The sequence below is a fragment of the Perca fluviatilis genome, chromosome 20 (genome assembly GCF_010015445.1).
Source record: "Perca fluviatilis chromosome 20, GENO_Pfluv_1.0, whole genome shotgun sequence".
NCBI classification, from domain to species: domain Eukaryota; kingdom Metazoa; phylum Chordata; class Actinopteri; order Perciformes; family Percidae; genus Perca; species Perca fluviatilis.
Window position 1 is genome coordinate 31,006,601 of NC_053131.1, and position 16,321 is coordinate 31,022,921.

At 41.3% G+C, this 16,321-nt stretch overlaps 1 protein-coding gene across 3 annotated transcripts in view; it reads left to right on the plus strand.

Moving 5' to 3' along the window:
- Nucleotides 1-16,321, plus strand: part of rragd (ras-related GTP binding D) — a 58,926-nt gene that overhangs the window by 26,632 nt on the left and 15,973 nt on the right. Inside the window, exons 6-7 of one of the 3 annotated variants that reach the window (XM_039786275.1) lie at nucleotides 8,308-8,456; nucleotides 9,847-10,613. In XM_039786275.1, the coding sequence (XP_039642209.1) occupies nucleotides 8,308-8,456; nucleotides 9,847-9,887 (190 nt within the window). In that variant the 3' untranslated portion in view covers nucleotides 9,888-10,613. Of the gene's footprint in view, nucleotides 1-8,307; nucleotides 8,457-9,846; nucleotides 10,614-12,412; nucleotides 14,096-16,321 lie in introns of those variants that run through there. The other 2 variants (XM_039786274.1, XM_039786276.1) reach the window with 2 other exon arrangements.

The window sequence follows — 16,321 nt, forward strand, 5'->3', positions numbered from 1 at the left end:
ATGACACAGTATTAATGACTGTTGTCATTAATACTCAAAATGACTCCTTCATGTTCATGACAGGTGTCACGTCATAATAATGACTAGGGTTGGGTACCGAAACTCGGTGCCAATAGGGAACCGGTGCCGACGTAAACGGTAGTAACGAGACCGAATAAGAACGAAAGTTTCGGTGCCTCATTTCGGTGCTTGACTTTACACTACACCTGACTGCATGTAACGTTAGCCTCCCTTTAGCTAGCAGATGGATTAAACACCGGTAAAATGCTGACAGCTAACGTTAAACAGTGTAAAGTTTGACTGTATTTCACTGTGGAGGACTTCAACAGCGCGATGTAACAGTCTGCTCTGCAGCGCAGCAGCTGCCGTTGTCGCAATTCATAGATATACAGTATGTTTATATGGTCGGAATTAAACATCACAGACGGTGCGTTCACTTGCAGCTGCCGTTGTCGGAATTAAAAAACACAGACGGTGCGTTCACTTGCAGCTGCCGTTGTCGGAATTAAACAACACAGACGGTGCATTCACTTAAAACAGGTAGCCTCGTGGTGCATTCACAGTAATTGTAAAATACCCTTTTCCCATCTGGGGTTCAACAGCAATTTACTGGTGAAATAAGTTATTGTTATAGTTATTACATTATTATTAAATCTTTAATTTTGACCATGGCCTTAGCAATAAACAAGTCACTGACTTCTTTTTTTTCTTCTTCTTTTTTTTTTTTTTTTTTAACTTTATTGAAAAGTACCGGTTCAGGCACCGTTTAGGCACCGGCACCGTTTTAAAAGTATCGATTTAGCACCGGAATCGAAAAAAAACCAAACGATACCCAACCCTAATAATGACGGTGTCATGTCAGCCTTACTCCGGATTTCCACTGGATGCAGAATGTCTGCAGACCGGGCTGGGCTGCGTGCCGGCTGCGTGGTCAATACCCACCAGGTCCGGATTTGTTGCGGCACGGCTGAGGCCATGACTGACAGCTGTAGTCACGAGGACCCACAAGTTCGCGAATTCACGTAGAATAGAACCACAAAACCAACAACAGTTAGTTTCCATCCAGAGGAGTAGAGGGGAAACAGCTCTGTGCTGTGTTTTCAAGGTGGAGTGCAGGGAGATATGATCCGCCATGAGCACGGTGTATTATATTTTGAAAATTAACCGGATGTTTTATTTTGCTTCTGTGCTCTGCATATCTGCTCTGGAGGGCTGCGGATCACCGGAGCTGTGCCGGAGTTGGAACGCAGCCGTTCTGCACAGTGGAAATACACACATTGACTTTAATGGAAACCTAATGACCGTTCTGGAGCCGGTGGAAATTGGGGGTTATGAACATTCCTTCAAATAAAGTGTTACCAAACTGTCTTTTGAGTAAAACACCAAGTCACTGGAACGAATTTTGAATGGTACAAACTCCAACACAAAAGTTAGTTTAAATGCTTTAAGCAATAATTTAGTAAAACTGAAACTTTAAACATAATACGCAGTCATTTAAAAAAAAAAAAAAAAAACGAAAATAGCTTCCTGAAGTTTTAACGTGCTATCAGTTTGTGTTGCAGACTGCTTACAGAGCTGTAGTAGAGCTAAAGTAGCGCACTTTATAGTTAATTAACTGTAATGGTTATCATCAGTAAAATAAAACACAGATGCAGATAATCTGCAAATTGCCAAATATCGGCCACGATGATAGGCCAGGCCGATAATTGGTTGATCCCTACTATTTAATGCCATTTGTTGCATGAGGGACATGCTTACAGTTTTTGTTAACATCTATTTCCTGTTTGTGTGGACTTTACATGCACTCGTATGTTCTTTAGAGAAAATGTCAAATGAATGTGATGTAATCCATTCAAAGGAGATGTGGAAATGGAGTTTCTGCTGCTTATGTGACAACATGTACGCAGATGGAACGGTAGTAGCAGGTAATGTCTTGATTAGACTCAAAATGAATACAAGGCACGAACGTAAACAGCACAGATGATATCAGGTGCTTTCTCCACGGCAGAAAACAGGACTTGCAAATGAGGTTGGCTTATCTGAGTTCTGACCCAGTTTTACAATTCCTGTTTATCTGTTCTGAGTTTTCCTGATGCTACGTTTTCACATACACTTTCAATCGTTTTGGCCATTTGTGAAGCCCTATGATGAAAGGGCCATACAAATTAACGTGGCCATTTATTTGGCTTTTGGGGCTTCTTCGGTATCAAAGAGTTGATGCTACAGCATATGTATACTGTGAAATGAAAAGTCCCATTCGGTTCAAAAAGAGAAGGAAACCTGAATATATATAAACCAGGAAGACCCATTTGTATTTATCAGATCTTGTTTGCTTTCTTTGTGACCAAGACAGAATAAATTACTAGAGAAAAGCTAAAAAGAACAGCATGTTCTCTCTGTCCAGTGATCAGTTTCTCTGTGTCCTTCTGCTCTGCTTGTTTAAATTCTCAGACTCCTATCTGCCTTTAAACCGCTGCCATCACTGCTTCCATTTCCCTCTCAGTCTCTTCCCTTTCAACCTTATTTTCTACATTTTGAAATGTAGGCTGTGTGGCTGAATACTAAAATCCGGTCTGTGTGCTTCCATGCTGCAACGGCACACTGATGGGTAAATTCACAACGAATGGATATGACCTAAATGTATATCACAGTATTTTATTTGTTTTTTTGCGGTGACGGTATTATATCACGGTACTACAACATTTAAAAGTTACAGTGCCTTGCGAAAGTATTCGGCCCCCTTGAACTTTTCGACCTTTTGCCACATTTCAGGCCTCAAACATAAAGATATAAAACTGTAATTTTTTGTGAAGAATCAACAACAAGTGGGACACAATCATGAAGTGGAACAAAATTTATTGGATATTTCTAACCTTTTAAACAAATAAAAAACTGAAATATTGGGCGTGCAAAATTATTCAGCCCCCTTTAAGTTAATACTTTGTAGCGCCACCTTTTGCTGCGATTACAGCTGTAAGTCGCTTGAGGGTATGTCTCTATCAGTTTTGCACATCGAGAGACTGACATTTTTGCCCATTCCTCCTTGCAAAACAGTCTAGCTCGAGCTCAGTGAGGTTGGATGGAGAGCGTTTGTGAACAGCAGTTTTCAGTTCTTTCCACAGATTCTCGATTGGATTCAGGTCTGGACTTTGACTTGGCCATTCTAACACCTGGATATGTTTATTTGTGAACCATTCCATTGTAGATTTTGCTTTATGTTTTGGATCATTGTCTTGTTGGAAGACAAATCTCGGTCCCAGTCTCAGGTCTTTTGCAGACTCCATCAGGTTTTCTTCCAGAATGGTCCTGTATTTGGCTCCATCCATCTTCCCATCAATTTTAACCATCTTCCCTGTCCCTGCTGAAGAAAAACAGACCCAAACCATGATGCTGCCACCACCATGTTTGACAGTGGGGATGGTGTGTTCAGGGGGGTGATGCGCTGTGTTGCTTTTACGCCAAACATAACGTTTTGCATTGTTGCCAAAAAGTTCGATTTTGGTTTCATCTGACCACAGCACCTTCTTCCACATGTTTGGTGTGTCTCCCAGGTGGCTTTTGGCAAACTTTAACGACACTTTTTATGGACATCTTTAAGAAATGGCTTTCTTCTTGCCACTCTTCCATAAAGGCCAGATTTGTGCAGTATACGACTGATTGTTGTCCTATGGACAGAGTCTCCCACCTCAGCTGTAGATCTCTGCAGTTCATCCAGAGTGATCATGGGCCTCTTGGCTGCATCTCTGATCAGTCTTCTCATTGTATGAGCTGAAAGTTTAGAGGGACGACCGGGTCTTCCGTTAGCTTTGTAGTGGTCTGATACTCCTTCCATTTCAATCTTATCGCTTGCACAGTGCTCCTTGGGATGTTTAAAGCTTGGGAAATCTTTTTGTATCCAAATCCGGCTTTAAACTTCTCCACAACAGTATCTCGGACCTGCCTGGTGTGTTCCTTGTTCTTCATGATGCTCTCTGCGCTTTAAACGGACCTCTGAGACTATCACAGAACAGATGCATTTATACGGAGACTTGATTACACACAGCTGGATTCTATTTATCATCATTAGTCATTTAGGTCAACATTGGATCATTCAGAGATCCTCACTGAACTTCTGGAGAGAGTTTGCTGCACTGAAAGTAAAGGGGCTGAATAATTTTGCACGCCCACTTTTTCAGTTTTTTATTTGTTAAAAAAGTTTGAAATAGCCAATGAATTTCGTTCCACTTCATTATTGGGACCCACTTGTTGTTGATTCTTCACAAAAAATTACAGTTTTATATCTTTATGTTTGAGGCCTGAAATGTGGCAAAAGGTCGAAACGTTCAAGGGGGCCGAATACTTTCGCAAGGCACTGTATACTCCACTTAAAACATGATTCTACTGCTCTTCATTCTATTATCAGTGCAAGGCAAGGCAGCTTTATTTGTAGAGCACATTTCAGCAACATGGCAATTCAAAGTGCTTTACATAAAACATTAAAGAGTATTTAAAACATGTTATGAAAACAGCCAAAATAGAATAAGACAGGTATAACATAAAAGTGTAAAAATGTAAGGGAACATAGCTTAAAGAAATAATTCTTTTTAAAAATTCTTTTGTTCTTTTTGTTCTTCATGTTTATTGGCTCCTAATTAGAATGAGAAGGAGGTACAGGCCTACATGTGTTTTGGTAGGAGTAGCCTGTCCCATAATGTAGCTTAATTGGTAAATGTAATGTGATTTATCTCATAGTTAGGCTATTGGTAACAGCCATGCAGTTGTTTTGAGTTGTGAGTGAACTGTATTGAGCAACCTAAATCTGAGCAATAAAGAATATTAGATTTTTTTTCTTCACGTTTACTGTTGTTTTATTATATCTTATATATAACTTTTGTCACCACTGAAACAAAGTTGCCACAGCTTTTGCGATCTGACATACCACAAACATACCAGCCAAACTGGGTATTACATTACACTTTAATCTACGTCTTTGAAGAAACTAAAAGCCAACATAACCTTTTGCATCTCTCCTCATTTAATGAAGAGTAGAGAGAGTTTGAAAATAACACTTCTCTTCTCGATGTTTGTCTTGCTAAAAAAGAGTACAACCTGTGTGGGTGTGACATAGATCATGTTGTGTTGTGGCAAGCAGATGTCTCTTGTGTGTGTTTATCTCGGTAATTACTTATTGCAAAATCCGTGTTGTGGCAGAACAGGTGACAGTGACGAAAGCGCTACAGTACGCCGCCCACACCTGAATTGCTGCCGCCGACAGCAGCATTAATTCCACATCACTTGCAACCTCTATCTGCCCCGTACACAGCCATTACGTTTTGCATCTGATTGCAATTATCCATGTGGCTTGTCTCCTGTCAGTTGATTTCCCCGTTTGGTCATCTATAGTTGACACTCTTTCACGCGTGTACTCCAGTTTTGTTAATTGGGGTTTCATTTATTGAAGCATAATAAGCATTTTTGTTTATCAAATTGTCAGAAAAAAAGATAGATTTCTGTCAAATAAGCTAACATTGAATCATTGACTATACGCAAACCGATCATGCTTGCTGTTGTGCATAGTCCTTGTGGTCAGCAGTAAAAATACTAAATGACATGGCAGTCCTTCCCTGGATTACTTCAACAGCCTACTATGCACCAGTGTGACTGAGTAAGGTCCCTAAATTTACCTGTGAGTGTTTCCTGAAACAAGTGAAAATGTTGCCTCAATAGAAATCCTCCCTGTCTTTGAAACAGGGACAGGGTTATATGGGAGATGATGCTAGCAGTGCCTTCAGCTCAGAACTGGCAGAAACCAGTGGGACCCAGGTACACCCATCTACTGTCTGGAGAAGTCTGGCCAGAAGTGGTCTTCATGGAAGAGTTGCAGCCAAAAAGCCATACCTCCGACATTGAAACAAGGCCAAGCGACTCAACTATGCACGAAAACATAGGAACTGGGGTGCAGAAAAATGGCAGCAGGTGCGATGGACTGATGAGTCACAATTTGAAATATTTGGCTGTAGCAGAAGGCAGGTTGTTCGCCGAAGGGCCGGAGAGCGGTACAATAATGAGTGTCTGCAGGCAACAGTGAAGCATGGTGGAGGTTCCTTGCAAGTTTGGTGCTGCATTTCTGCAAATGGAGTTGGAGATTTGGTCAGGATTAATGGTGTCCTCAGTGCTGAGAAATACAGGCAGGTACAGTGCCTTGCGAAAGTATTCGGCCCCCTTGAACGTTTCAACCTTTTGCCACATTTCAGGCCTCAAACATAAAGATATAAAACTGTAATTTTTTGTGAAGAATCAACAACAAGTGGGTCCCAATTATGAAGTGGAACGAAATTCATTGGCTATTTCAAACTTTTTTAACAAATAAAAAACTGAAAAAGTGGGCGTGCAAAATTATTCAGCCCCTTTACTTTCAGTGCAGCAAACTCTCTCCGAAGTTCAGTGAGGATCTCTGAATGATCCAATGTTGACCTAAATGACTAATGATGATAAATAGAATCCAGCTGTGTGTAATCAAGTCTCCGTATAAATGCACCTGCTCTGTGATAGTCTCAGAGGTCCGTTTAAAGCGCAGAGAGCATCATGAAGAACAAGGAACACACCAGGCAGGTTCGAGATACTGTTGTGGAGGAAGTTTAAAGCCGGATTTGGATACAAAAAGATTTCCCAAGCTTTAAACATCCCAAGGAGCACTGTGCAAGCGATAATATTGAAATGGAAGGAGTATCAGACCACTACAAATCTACGAAGACCCGGCCGTCCCTCTAAACTTTCAGCTCATACAATGAGAAGACTGATCAGAGATGCAGCCAAGAGGCCCATGATCACTCTGGATGAACTGCAGAGATCTACAGCTGAGGTGGGAGACTCTGTCCATAGGACAACAATCAGTCGTATACTGCACAAATCTGGCCTTTATGGAAGAGTGGCAAGAAGAAAGCCATTTCTTAAAGATATCCATAAAAGTGTCGTTTAAAGTTTGCCAAAAGCCACCTGGGAGACACACCAAACATGTGGAAGAAGGTGCTGTGGTCAGATGAAACCAAAATCGAACTTTTTGGCAACAATGCAAAACGTTATGTTTGGCGTAAAAAGCAACACAGCTCATCACCCTGAACACACCATCCCCACTGTCAAACATGGTGGTGGCAGCATCATGGTTTGGGCCTGCTTTTCTTCAGCAGGGACAGGGAAGATGGTTAAAATTGATGGGAAGATGGATGGAGCCAAATACAGGACCATTCTGGAAGAAAACCTGATGGAGTCTGCAAAGACCTGAGACTGGGACGGAGATTTGTCTTCCAACAAGACAATGATCCAAAACATAAAGCAAAATCTACAATGGAATGGTTCACAAATAAACATATCCAGGTGTTAGAATGGCCAAGTCAAAGTCCAGACCTGAATCCAATCGAGAATCTGTGGAAAGAACTGAAAACTGCTGTTCACAAACGCTCCATCCCAACCTCACTGAGCTCTAGCTGTTTTGCAAGTAGACGAACTTACAGCTGTAATCGCAGCAAAAGGTGGCGCTACAAAGTATTAACTTAAGGGGGCTGAATAATTTTCGCGCCCAATATTTCAGTTTTTTATTTGTTTAAAAGGTTTGAAATATCCAATAAATTTCGTTCCACTTCATGATTGTGTCCCACTTGTTGTTGATTCTTCACAAAAAATTACAGTTTTATATCTTTATGTTTGAGGCCTGAAATGTGGCAAAAGGTCGAAAAGTTGAAGGGGGCCGAATACTTTCGCAAGGCACTGTACTTATCCATCATGCAATACCATCAGGGAGACGTATGATTGGCCCCAAATTTATTCTGCAGCAGGACCATTACCCCACACATACAGCCAAGGTCATTAAGAACTATCTTCAGCATAAAGAAGAACAACAAGTCTTGGAAGTGATGGCATGGCCCCCACAGAGCGTTGATCTCAGCAGCATTGAGTCTGTCTGGGATAACATGAAGAGACAGAAGGATTTGAAGAAGCCTACATCCACAGAAGATTTGTGATTAGTTCTCCAAGATGTTTGTAATAACCTACCTGCCGAGTTCCTTCAAAAACCTTTTTTTTGTGTGCAAGTGTACCTAGAAGAATTGATGCTGTCTTGAAGGCAAAGGGTGGTCACACCAACTATTGATTTGATTTAGATTTCTCTTCTGTTCATTCACTGCATTTTGTTAATTGATGAAAATAAACTATTAACACTTTAAACACATTTTTTCATACCTGCCTAAAACTTTTGCACAGTACTGTATACGTGCAGCCCTAGTTGATGCATTCTTTTTCAGACAAAATGTTTTTCTGTCTCCTCTCCTTCAGCCTGACGGACAGTGAAGCTGGTTTACCCTATGACGAGGAGTCTATGGCCATCATCCACCTGAACAACACCACAGTCATGTACCTGAAGGAGGTCACCAAGTTCCTCGCCATGGTCTGCTTCCTCCGCAAGGAAAGCTTTGAGAGAAAAGGTCAGTACATTTACATGCACGTTAGAAACTCGCAGCATGCATCAACAATCATTCACCATGCCCTCCTGTACTTGAGCTCAGCACTTGATATAGAAAAGATGTGAAAAGATGTGGTTCTTTGATAAAAAGTCCAAGGGTCAAGCTTGTGTAATGGATATAAAAATAACGAGGAATTATCCTTCTGGGAGTGAAAAAATGAAGAGAAAAAAGGAGGATGAGGAGAAAAGAAAACAAGACAGTGGTAAGTAGAGCAGATAACCAAGATTACATTGTAGATATAGAAATTGTGTAACAGTAACAGTAAGTCTGAATGCTGTCATTTAGCCTTAACTATGGGGGCGACACTTGCATAACTTTAGCTAGCTAGCATTAACGTTAGAGTTATGGCGTTTATTCTTTCACGTTTTTGTTAACTACTTAATCTAGCAAGCAGTAGTTGTTCATCATCAAAATCTGTGTTGCCCATTCACAAACTTGTCCTTTTTCATGAATATTTACCACCACCATCAATTCCAAGTATTCCTATTGGCTTGAAATTTTACATTTGCGCTTGCATGAACTGGGGTAGACGCTCCATATTCATGCACCATCTTGAAATACGTTAGCCGGTAAGGGACATACAGGACATACTGCTCCACCGTTCGCCTTTTTGCTGTCACATGATAAACTCCCAGCTGCTGCTAATGCTGCTAACGGGTATCGTAGCTTCCCGGCTCTGGCAAGTTTGAAGAAGGAAAACATGGAGGACCACACGTATTCTAAATCAAAAATTTCAGGAACAGGAGTCTTCTTCTTCTTCACCCAGAATAAGAAAACGGATATTGAAAAGAACAAGAGACCGGCGTCATCAGAAAAAAAGAGTGAACAATGGAGCTGCTTTGGACGCACACACCAAATCCCAACTAGTTAATTATCCTCCGGACCGCTGCAGTCTCCTTTTCTTTCTCTCTCCTTTCCGTCGGGTGGGGCGCGTGCCCGCTGGCGGTGTGAAGCGCGCGTACGCGCCACTGTCCGGCATTCACTCCCACCATAGATACATACACTGACAACCACGGCTGATAGACGGCCTTTTGTACACCTTCGCTTTTTGAAGCGAGAAGGCTACCGTAGCTGTAATACGTACTTTGAACTGTGTGGCGAGAGAGAGTTGATTGTGATTTATGATCTCAATGCTAGATGGGAGAAATTCCCACACATTGGACCTTTAAGAACCCAGTGAAAGCTTCACCCGAGTTAAGCTATGAATGCTATGATAGCTATAAATAATAAAAGCTATGTCCGAGGAGAACATTTAATTCTAATTCTAACGTGAAAGCATTTTCAATTGACTTTATTAACATGCTACTATGATAAGTATCATACACTATATCACTTTCTTATCTCTCCTCAGGATCATTATTGGAAGTTTCTTACAGCAGCGAAAGCGTATAAAGTCCCCTCGCCAAATGCAGCTGATTATTAAAACTGTAAGTTACAAAATCCATTATTAATTATTAAGAGAGCGAAATGTGCGAAGGTCCTTGGATCTGGAGGACATAGTGGCAGCATTTGCCACAGGCAAGGCCCAAAAGCAGCATTTGAAGAGTTGAAAACATAAAAGTGATGAACATTGGTTTATGAGCCAACACTTAAAAATATTCTGCACTATGTCTAGCTATTTATCCATTACTCTGCACTTTCTTCTGTGACCTGTGCAATATGCCATTTTATTTTCATGTGTATATTCATCTGTATATCTGTATATGTTCTTGCCACCTGTATAAAGAAGTGTTTATAGTGTACATTTTACCATTATCACTCTTATTTTTCTATTTTCTATTTTATTTTTTGTGTATTTTTCTATTCTATTTATATTTATTGTGTATTTTTCTTTTTTGTTCTGTTGAATCTGAGCTGCTGTGACCAGTGAATTTCCCCAGTGTGGAATCAATAAAGTCTATCTTATCTTTTGAGGGGCCCCCTGGGAATTTTTGCCTAGGGCACCAACAGACCCTAGAATCACCACAGATTGAACTCCATACAGGGGATCTGCCGTGCCTACTTGCTGTGAGGCAGCAGCGTTAACCACTGAGCCACCGTGCCACCCTTAAATGTAATGTAACACTCTTTATTCCAAGGCCTTTGATATCTTCATCGAAATGTATTAGCGCTCTGTAATTAAACTGAAACTTTGTATTAATTATTTACGTACGTGTTGTCTATTTTATTTAATTCTACTTTAATTGATTTAATCGAACTTGTTCGTCACAGATGCACGTTAAATCGCCTGGGATACTGTACAAATAAACATGTCATCTTGTCTCAACTGGCCTAAATCAACCTGAGTAACTTCAATACAGGTGATTATGGTTCTGTAGAAAGCAAATAAAGCAAGCGCACTTCGGCGGTTGTGTGTGTATCTTCGGCTGCTGTTCCACAGAGTGCTTTAAAATTATGGAGCAGTCAGGTCAGCTGCTGGGAGCTGCCCTGGATCAGTGGGGGGTTCACCGCCTCACTGAAGGGTACTTATCCACTGGCGGTGGATGGATTTAAAGGGCATTGCTTGTTCACTCCGAACATTTTCATACAGGCTGCTTCAATTCTTTGGTCCCAGGTTGACTCTAACGTCTGCAGCATTCAGTCACTGCATTGAGCTTCCTTTAGGAACAGAATATCAGGGTCAGTGGTTTGTTTGTAGCAGCCAAATTGGATTCAAACCCACAATGTCCACAGTGCATAAGGATGAAAAGAGATAGACACAGATAAAACATGTCAGCCAAATGAATCAGCAGGTGTGAAGCCATATCCCTTTGATGTCCTGAACGAACGATCTCCTGTTTACTCTCATTGCTGTGGTAATTATTTTTGCACAAGTACATGTTTAGTTCAGCGGTGTGGTGGAGTAGTCACTTTGAAGTCTGATATATTTCTCTCAGGCTACAACGAATGGTCTCGCTACAAATGGAAAAGTTCTTCCTTTAGGTTTTAAAAAAGACAAGTGCGCCGCTTCACCGTCTCCACTTAAAATCTGAGTTAGTTTCTGGCTCTGGCTTTACAAAGACCGGTTTTGCTAGTTTACTCTGCGACACTGGAGTTGCATGATCTAAAGATCTCACTCAGGTTTCAAAGGTTTTTGTTTGCAGCCCCCCCCCCCAAAACACCGTTGTCATGTAAACAGCCTCTTGGTTCATATGGCCGTTTTCAGACCTGCCTTGTTTAGTTCTGTGGAATCAAACACTGGAGCATTAACCCCCTTGGTTCGCTTCGTTTGGGCTGGTGTGAACACGGCAACCGCACTCGGTTCCGGTTACAAACAAACTGTTGTACGCTTTGGTACGGTTAGTTTTTGGTAACTACGTGATCCGACCCAGCTACCAGGTGTGCGCCTGAAGTTTGAGCTAAACGGCTCCTGTAGTCAGGTCTGCTTTGCAGTCTGCGATGCAGCATCTCCGTGGTCAAACCAAGCGGCAACCTTCGGTGCCGAAAAATGTACGCGGAACTGATGAAAACTGCACTTCATCAAGTGGCCATTTGATGTTTGCTCCAAAAGGGAGTCAGTTTTTCCCCTTTGGAAATATGTGACGGGCTGGTGGCTATTTCTGTCTGCTACTCATCTGTAGTAAATTTTATTTATCAGCGCTACATCAGCAGCTCAATTCACATTCTCAGCCAAACAGTGGCCAAACAGTAGCCGTAATCGTTTTTATACCGCAGATTTTTGTGGGAAAGATGTTGAAAGTGGGAGGGGCACCCTCATCCCTTGTGGAAATTACGCCTCACGTTCAACCTTTAGTATAACTAACCATGACTGGTTACTGATTTCACACAACCAGATAAGTTAAGTTAGCCTTCAATGCTTTTATCTAATTTCTGGTTTATGGTGGAACTTTATTGGATTTTCTGTTTCTGAAAGTATATTCCGTCATCAGCTGTCTGACCTGTAATAGACGTGACCGTCTTCTCTCTGTCCCTCACAGGACTGATTGACTACAATTTCCACTGCTTCAAGCAAGCCATCCAGGAGGTTTTTGATGTCCGAGTAAAGGTTCAACAGAATCGTAAACTTCTCAGTCAGAGGAGGCGGAGCAAACTGACTATGACCAATGGAGAGTTCGGCAACGCCCACTGAGGACTGATGATGTCACATCAGACAGCCAAATGTGCCTGAGCTGCACCCCGACAAATCCATGAGATTCCATCCTCATTCAGAGGGGCACATCAGATTTTTTTTTATCTTGCTGGGAGTTGTTCAGTTTGTTCAATCCACACCGACTCCGACCGCCATCGTCTCTGTTAACACATTCTCACTCCCATTGCGTCAAAAAGCCACGCTCGGTCAGGTGCCTTTGGCGTTTGGCATTGACGCAGAAAGTCTCCTTTAGCGTCATATTTAGACGCACTTAGTTGGGACTCTTGGCGTCATTATTTGACGCTCTCGGGACTCGCGTCTAGCCCCTTTGGTGTCATATTTAGAAGCGATTGGTCGGTACTCTGGTGTCACTATTTGACACTCTGGATCAGGACATATGTTGAACTGACATGCGGCACAAGAACGGGACAGTTAGGTTTAGTAAAATATCGTGGGTGGGGTTACAAAATGTATGTTTCAGGGACATAGGGAACCAGAACGGGACACAAACCCCAGTCTCCTGGGCGAAAGTCTTGTCGTTTGACACCTCTACCACTCCAACCTGCCTCGTTATGCGGATTTTCGGCCTTTCATACTACTCGCTAACATTGTCGAGCTGCTGCTCTGCCCGGTGCGTCCCATACAGAAGCTAAAGGGTGATTTTCGCGCTGGTATCTGGCGCTGAGAGCCACTGACCAAGCGTCCGTATTTTACCACTTGGGAGTGAGAACAGGTCCTCTCTGTACTCAGAAGCAGTTTGTCTGTCAGCAGCAGAGACGACAAACTGACGTCCGCCAGGCTGACTAGATTTACCGGCCCAAACCTTTTTTTGAATAGGCCCCATATGAAGTATACTGTACAGGAAGGTTCATTGGGCCTAATTCACTAATATATTCCTAAGTTTTTTTTTCTCAAAAATGTTCTTAAAAAAGGTCCTAAAACAAGTCTGTCCCTGTAGTGACGTGTGCCTCAGAGTCAGTCTGGGACAATCCTGTTTGTGCCCCTCCCACTTCCGAAATCTTAAATATTTTTTTTACCACAAAAATCGCTGGTATAAAAACGATTACCCTTGCTGTTTAGCCAGCCGTCAGATACTGGCTAAGAATGTGAAGTGAGCTGCTGATGTTGCTCTGATATACTCAGTGGTGGAATGTAACTAAGTACATTTACTCAAGTACTGTACTGAAGTACAAATTTCGAGGCACTTGTACTTTACTTGAGTCTTTTGTTTTAACGCCACTTTCTACTTCTACATTTCAGAGAGAAATATTGTACTTTTTACTGCACTAAATTATTCTGGCATTTCTAGATACTAGTTACTTTACAAATTAGTATTTTTGCACACAAAACACATGTAGTTTATAAAATATGATGTTTATTATAAGTGAAACTACCCAAAAATATACAGGTGATTAAACACAGAACAGTTTTAACTGTTTCCTGTTTCTAAAATGTCAGGATTTTTCTGCATTGAGTACTCTAACTTTAATACTATAAGTACATTTTCCTGATGATACTTACATACTTTTACTTAAGGAACATTTTCAATGCAGGATTTTTACTTGTAAAAAAACCCTGTAATATTTTACAGTGTGGTATTAGTACTTTTTCTTAAGAAAAGAATCTGAATACTTCTTCCACCACTGGATATACTCCATTACTGTTTATTTTTTTCACCCCCATCTTAGTAATAATTACAGCCACAATTACCTGCAATTTTTTCTGCTAACTCACCAATGTTCCCGTAATTGAAATCCCGTCCGGAGCAACATTCTTGTATTTTAAACTAGATGCTGAGTTTTCACCACTGGAGCTAGATCAGCTTGTTCTTCTACCTTTGTATATTTTCAGCTCAGTGTGAAAATTGACTTTTTTGTAAAAAAAAAAAAAAAACAATAAGTAGGAATTCTAAACTGTTTTCAGCTGAGGTACTGGTATTCTCTTTTGTGCCCCATTTCTTTTAGCACATATACAGTAGGTTTACATTTGTGTGTGCAACGGTACCCATGGATAAACGGACAACAACTGATTATGGACGGTTATTCCCGATGGACATCAAAGATAATGATATCCTCCAGAAGTGTAAGTCACACTGAATGATATCAATTCAATTTTATTTATAGTATCAAATCATAACAAGAGTCATCTCAAGACACTTTACAGATAGAGTAGATCTAGACCACACTCTTTAATTTACAAAGACCCAACAATTCCAGTAATTCCCCCAAGAGCAAGCATTTAGTGCGACAGTGGCGAGGAAAAACTCCCTTTTAGGCAGAAACCTCGGATAGACCCAGGCTCCCGGTGGGCGGGCAGTCCGCTGGTGCCGGTTGGGGGTATGATGATGAGTTATGACTCTAAGAAGGAGTAAGATTTGTGATTCAAATTCACCTGACGCATTATATTTGCCCAATGTCCATGTCTATTACAAATCACAACCTAATCAGGTAATTTCCTGATTCAGTTCAAATTCCGTCCGGTCACGATGAGTTAAATTACAAAAGAGCAGAGTGAATTTATTCCCAACCTCCCCCTGTAATTGCAATCCCGTTTAAATATGGCTTTAGTGTTGGCGTTTAATTCCACATATGACCACAGTGCGGTATACAGTTTTGATATGGACTTTTCAGAATGCGTTTAAAAAAGAAAATCCTCCTAAAAAACTATTGGAACTTTGATAATGAAGCCCATGCCAAATTATACCGCCTCAGTCAAAACATACATATTTGATATAGCTTTGATGGAAATTTATTAGGTCACAAAACTTTTCTACTAGGGCTGTCAAACGATAAAAGAAATTTGATCGCGATTAATCGCTGAATTTCTATAGTTAATCGCGATTAATCACGTTTTATCACATGATTAAAATTCTAATATTTTGGATTTCAGAACTGTTTTTAAGTACATATTAACATTGGAAAGCAATTCTTACCAGTGTATCTTGATTGGGAATCAAATGAATGCAAAGAAAGTGACTTTATGAACTTGATTTTAAGATTTGTATTTGTTTATTATTATTTACTGTAAACAAAAGAAAAATGTGTTAATCTAGTCACACATTTGAATCTAGAGTCAATATAGTGTGCAAGTAACTCCTAAATAATTTTGATTACTCACTGCATCACTTTGCAGCAGTTCCAGTTTGGCTTCTCCGTGTCGTACAGGCTGTGTATGCGTGCGTGAAACTACTGTCCCCCTCGACGGCAGTGTATAATGGCCGTTATATACTAGACGCATCCAAGGTGGCGCGCGACATTGTGACGTCAAATTTCCGTAATATCCGGCCGGCGCGTCCGATTTATGGCGCGCAAGCCGAGGTCGTGCACGGCTCTTTTTTTTTTTTTCAGCAGCGCGCGACAAAGCAGAAACTGAATGAGTTTGCCGACAACCGGATGCCAGGACTCTCAGAGTGACTGCAAGTGTCTCCTGTAAACTCACCGGGTTAAGATGAGTTCTTTTATGGTGAATGAAAGGCTCGATCCGACGAAGCAGCTCACTGAATCAAATCAAAGCATTGACGGCATGCTGCTGCCAGTTCTGCCGTTATTTACCTTTTTCTTCTTCTTCTAGTCTGTAGAAAGAGCAACGTCGGTAGCATTTGCTCATTAGCGCCACCGCTGTTCAGGAGAAGACGAACTAGTGTCGCGAGCACCAGCGCAGGTATAAATAGTCACGGCGATCTCATGACGTCACATTTGTATGCGCCAGCTGCGCTGCGTCCAGTATATAACACGCTTAAGACGGGTCAGAACATGCC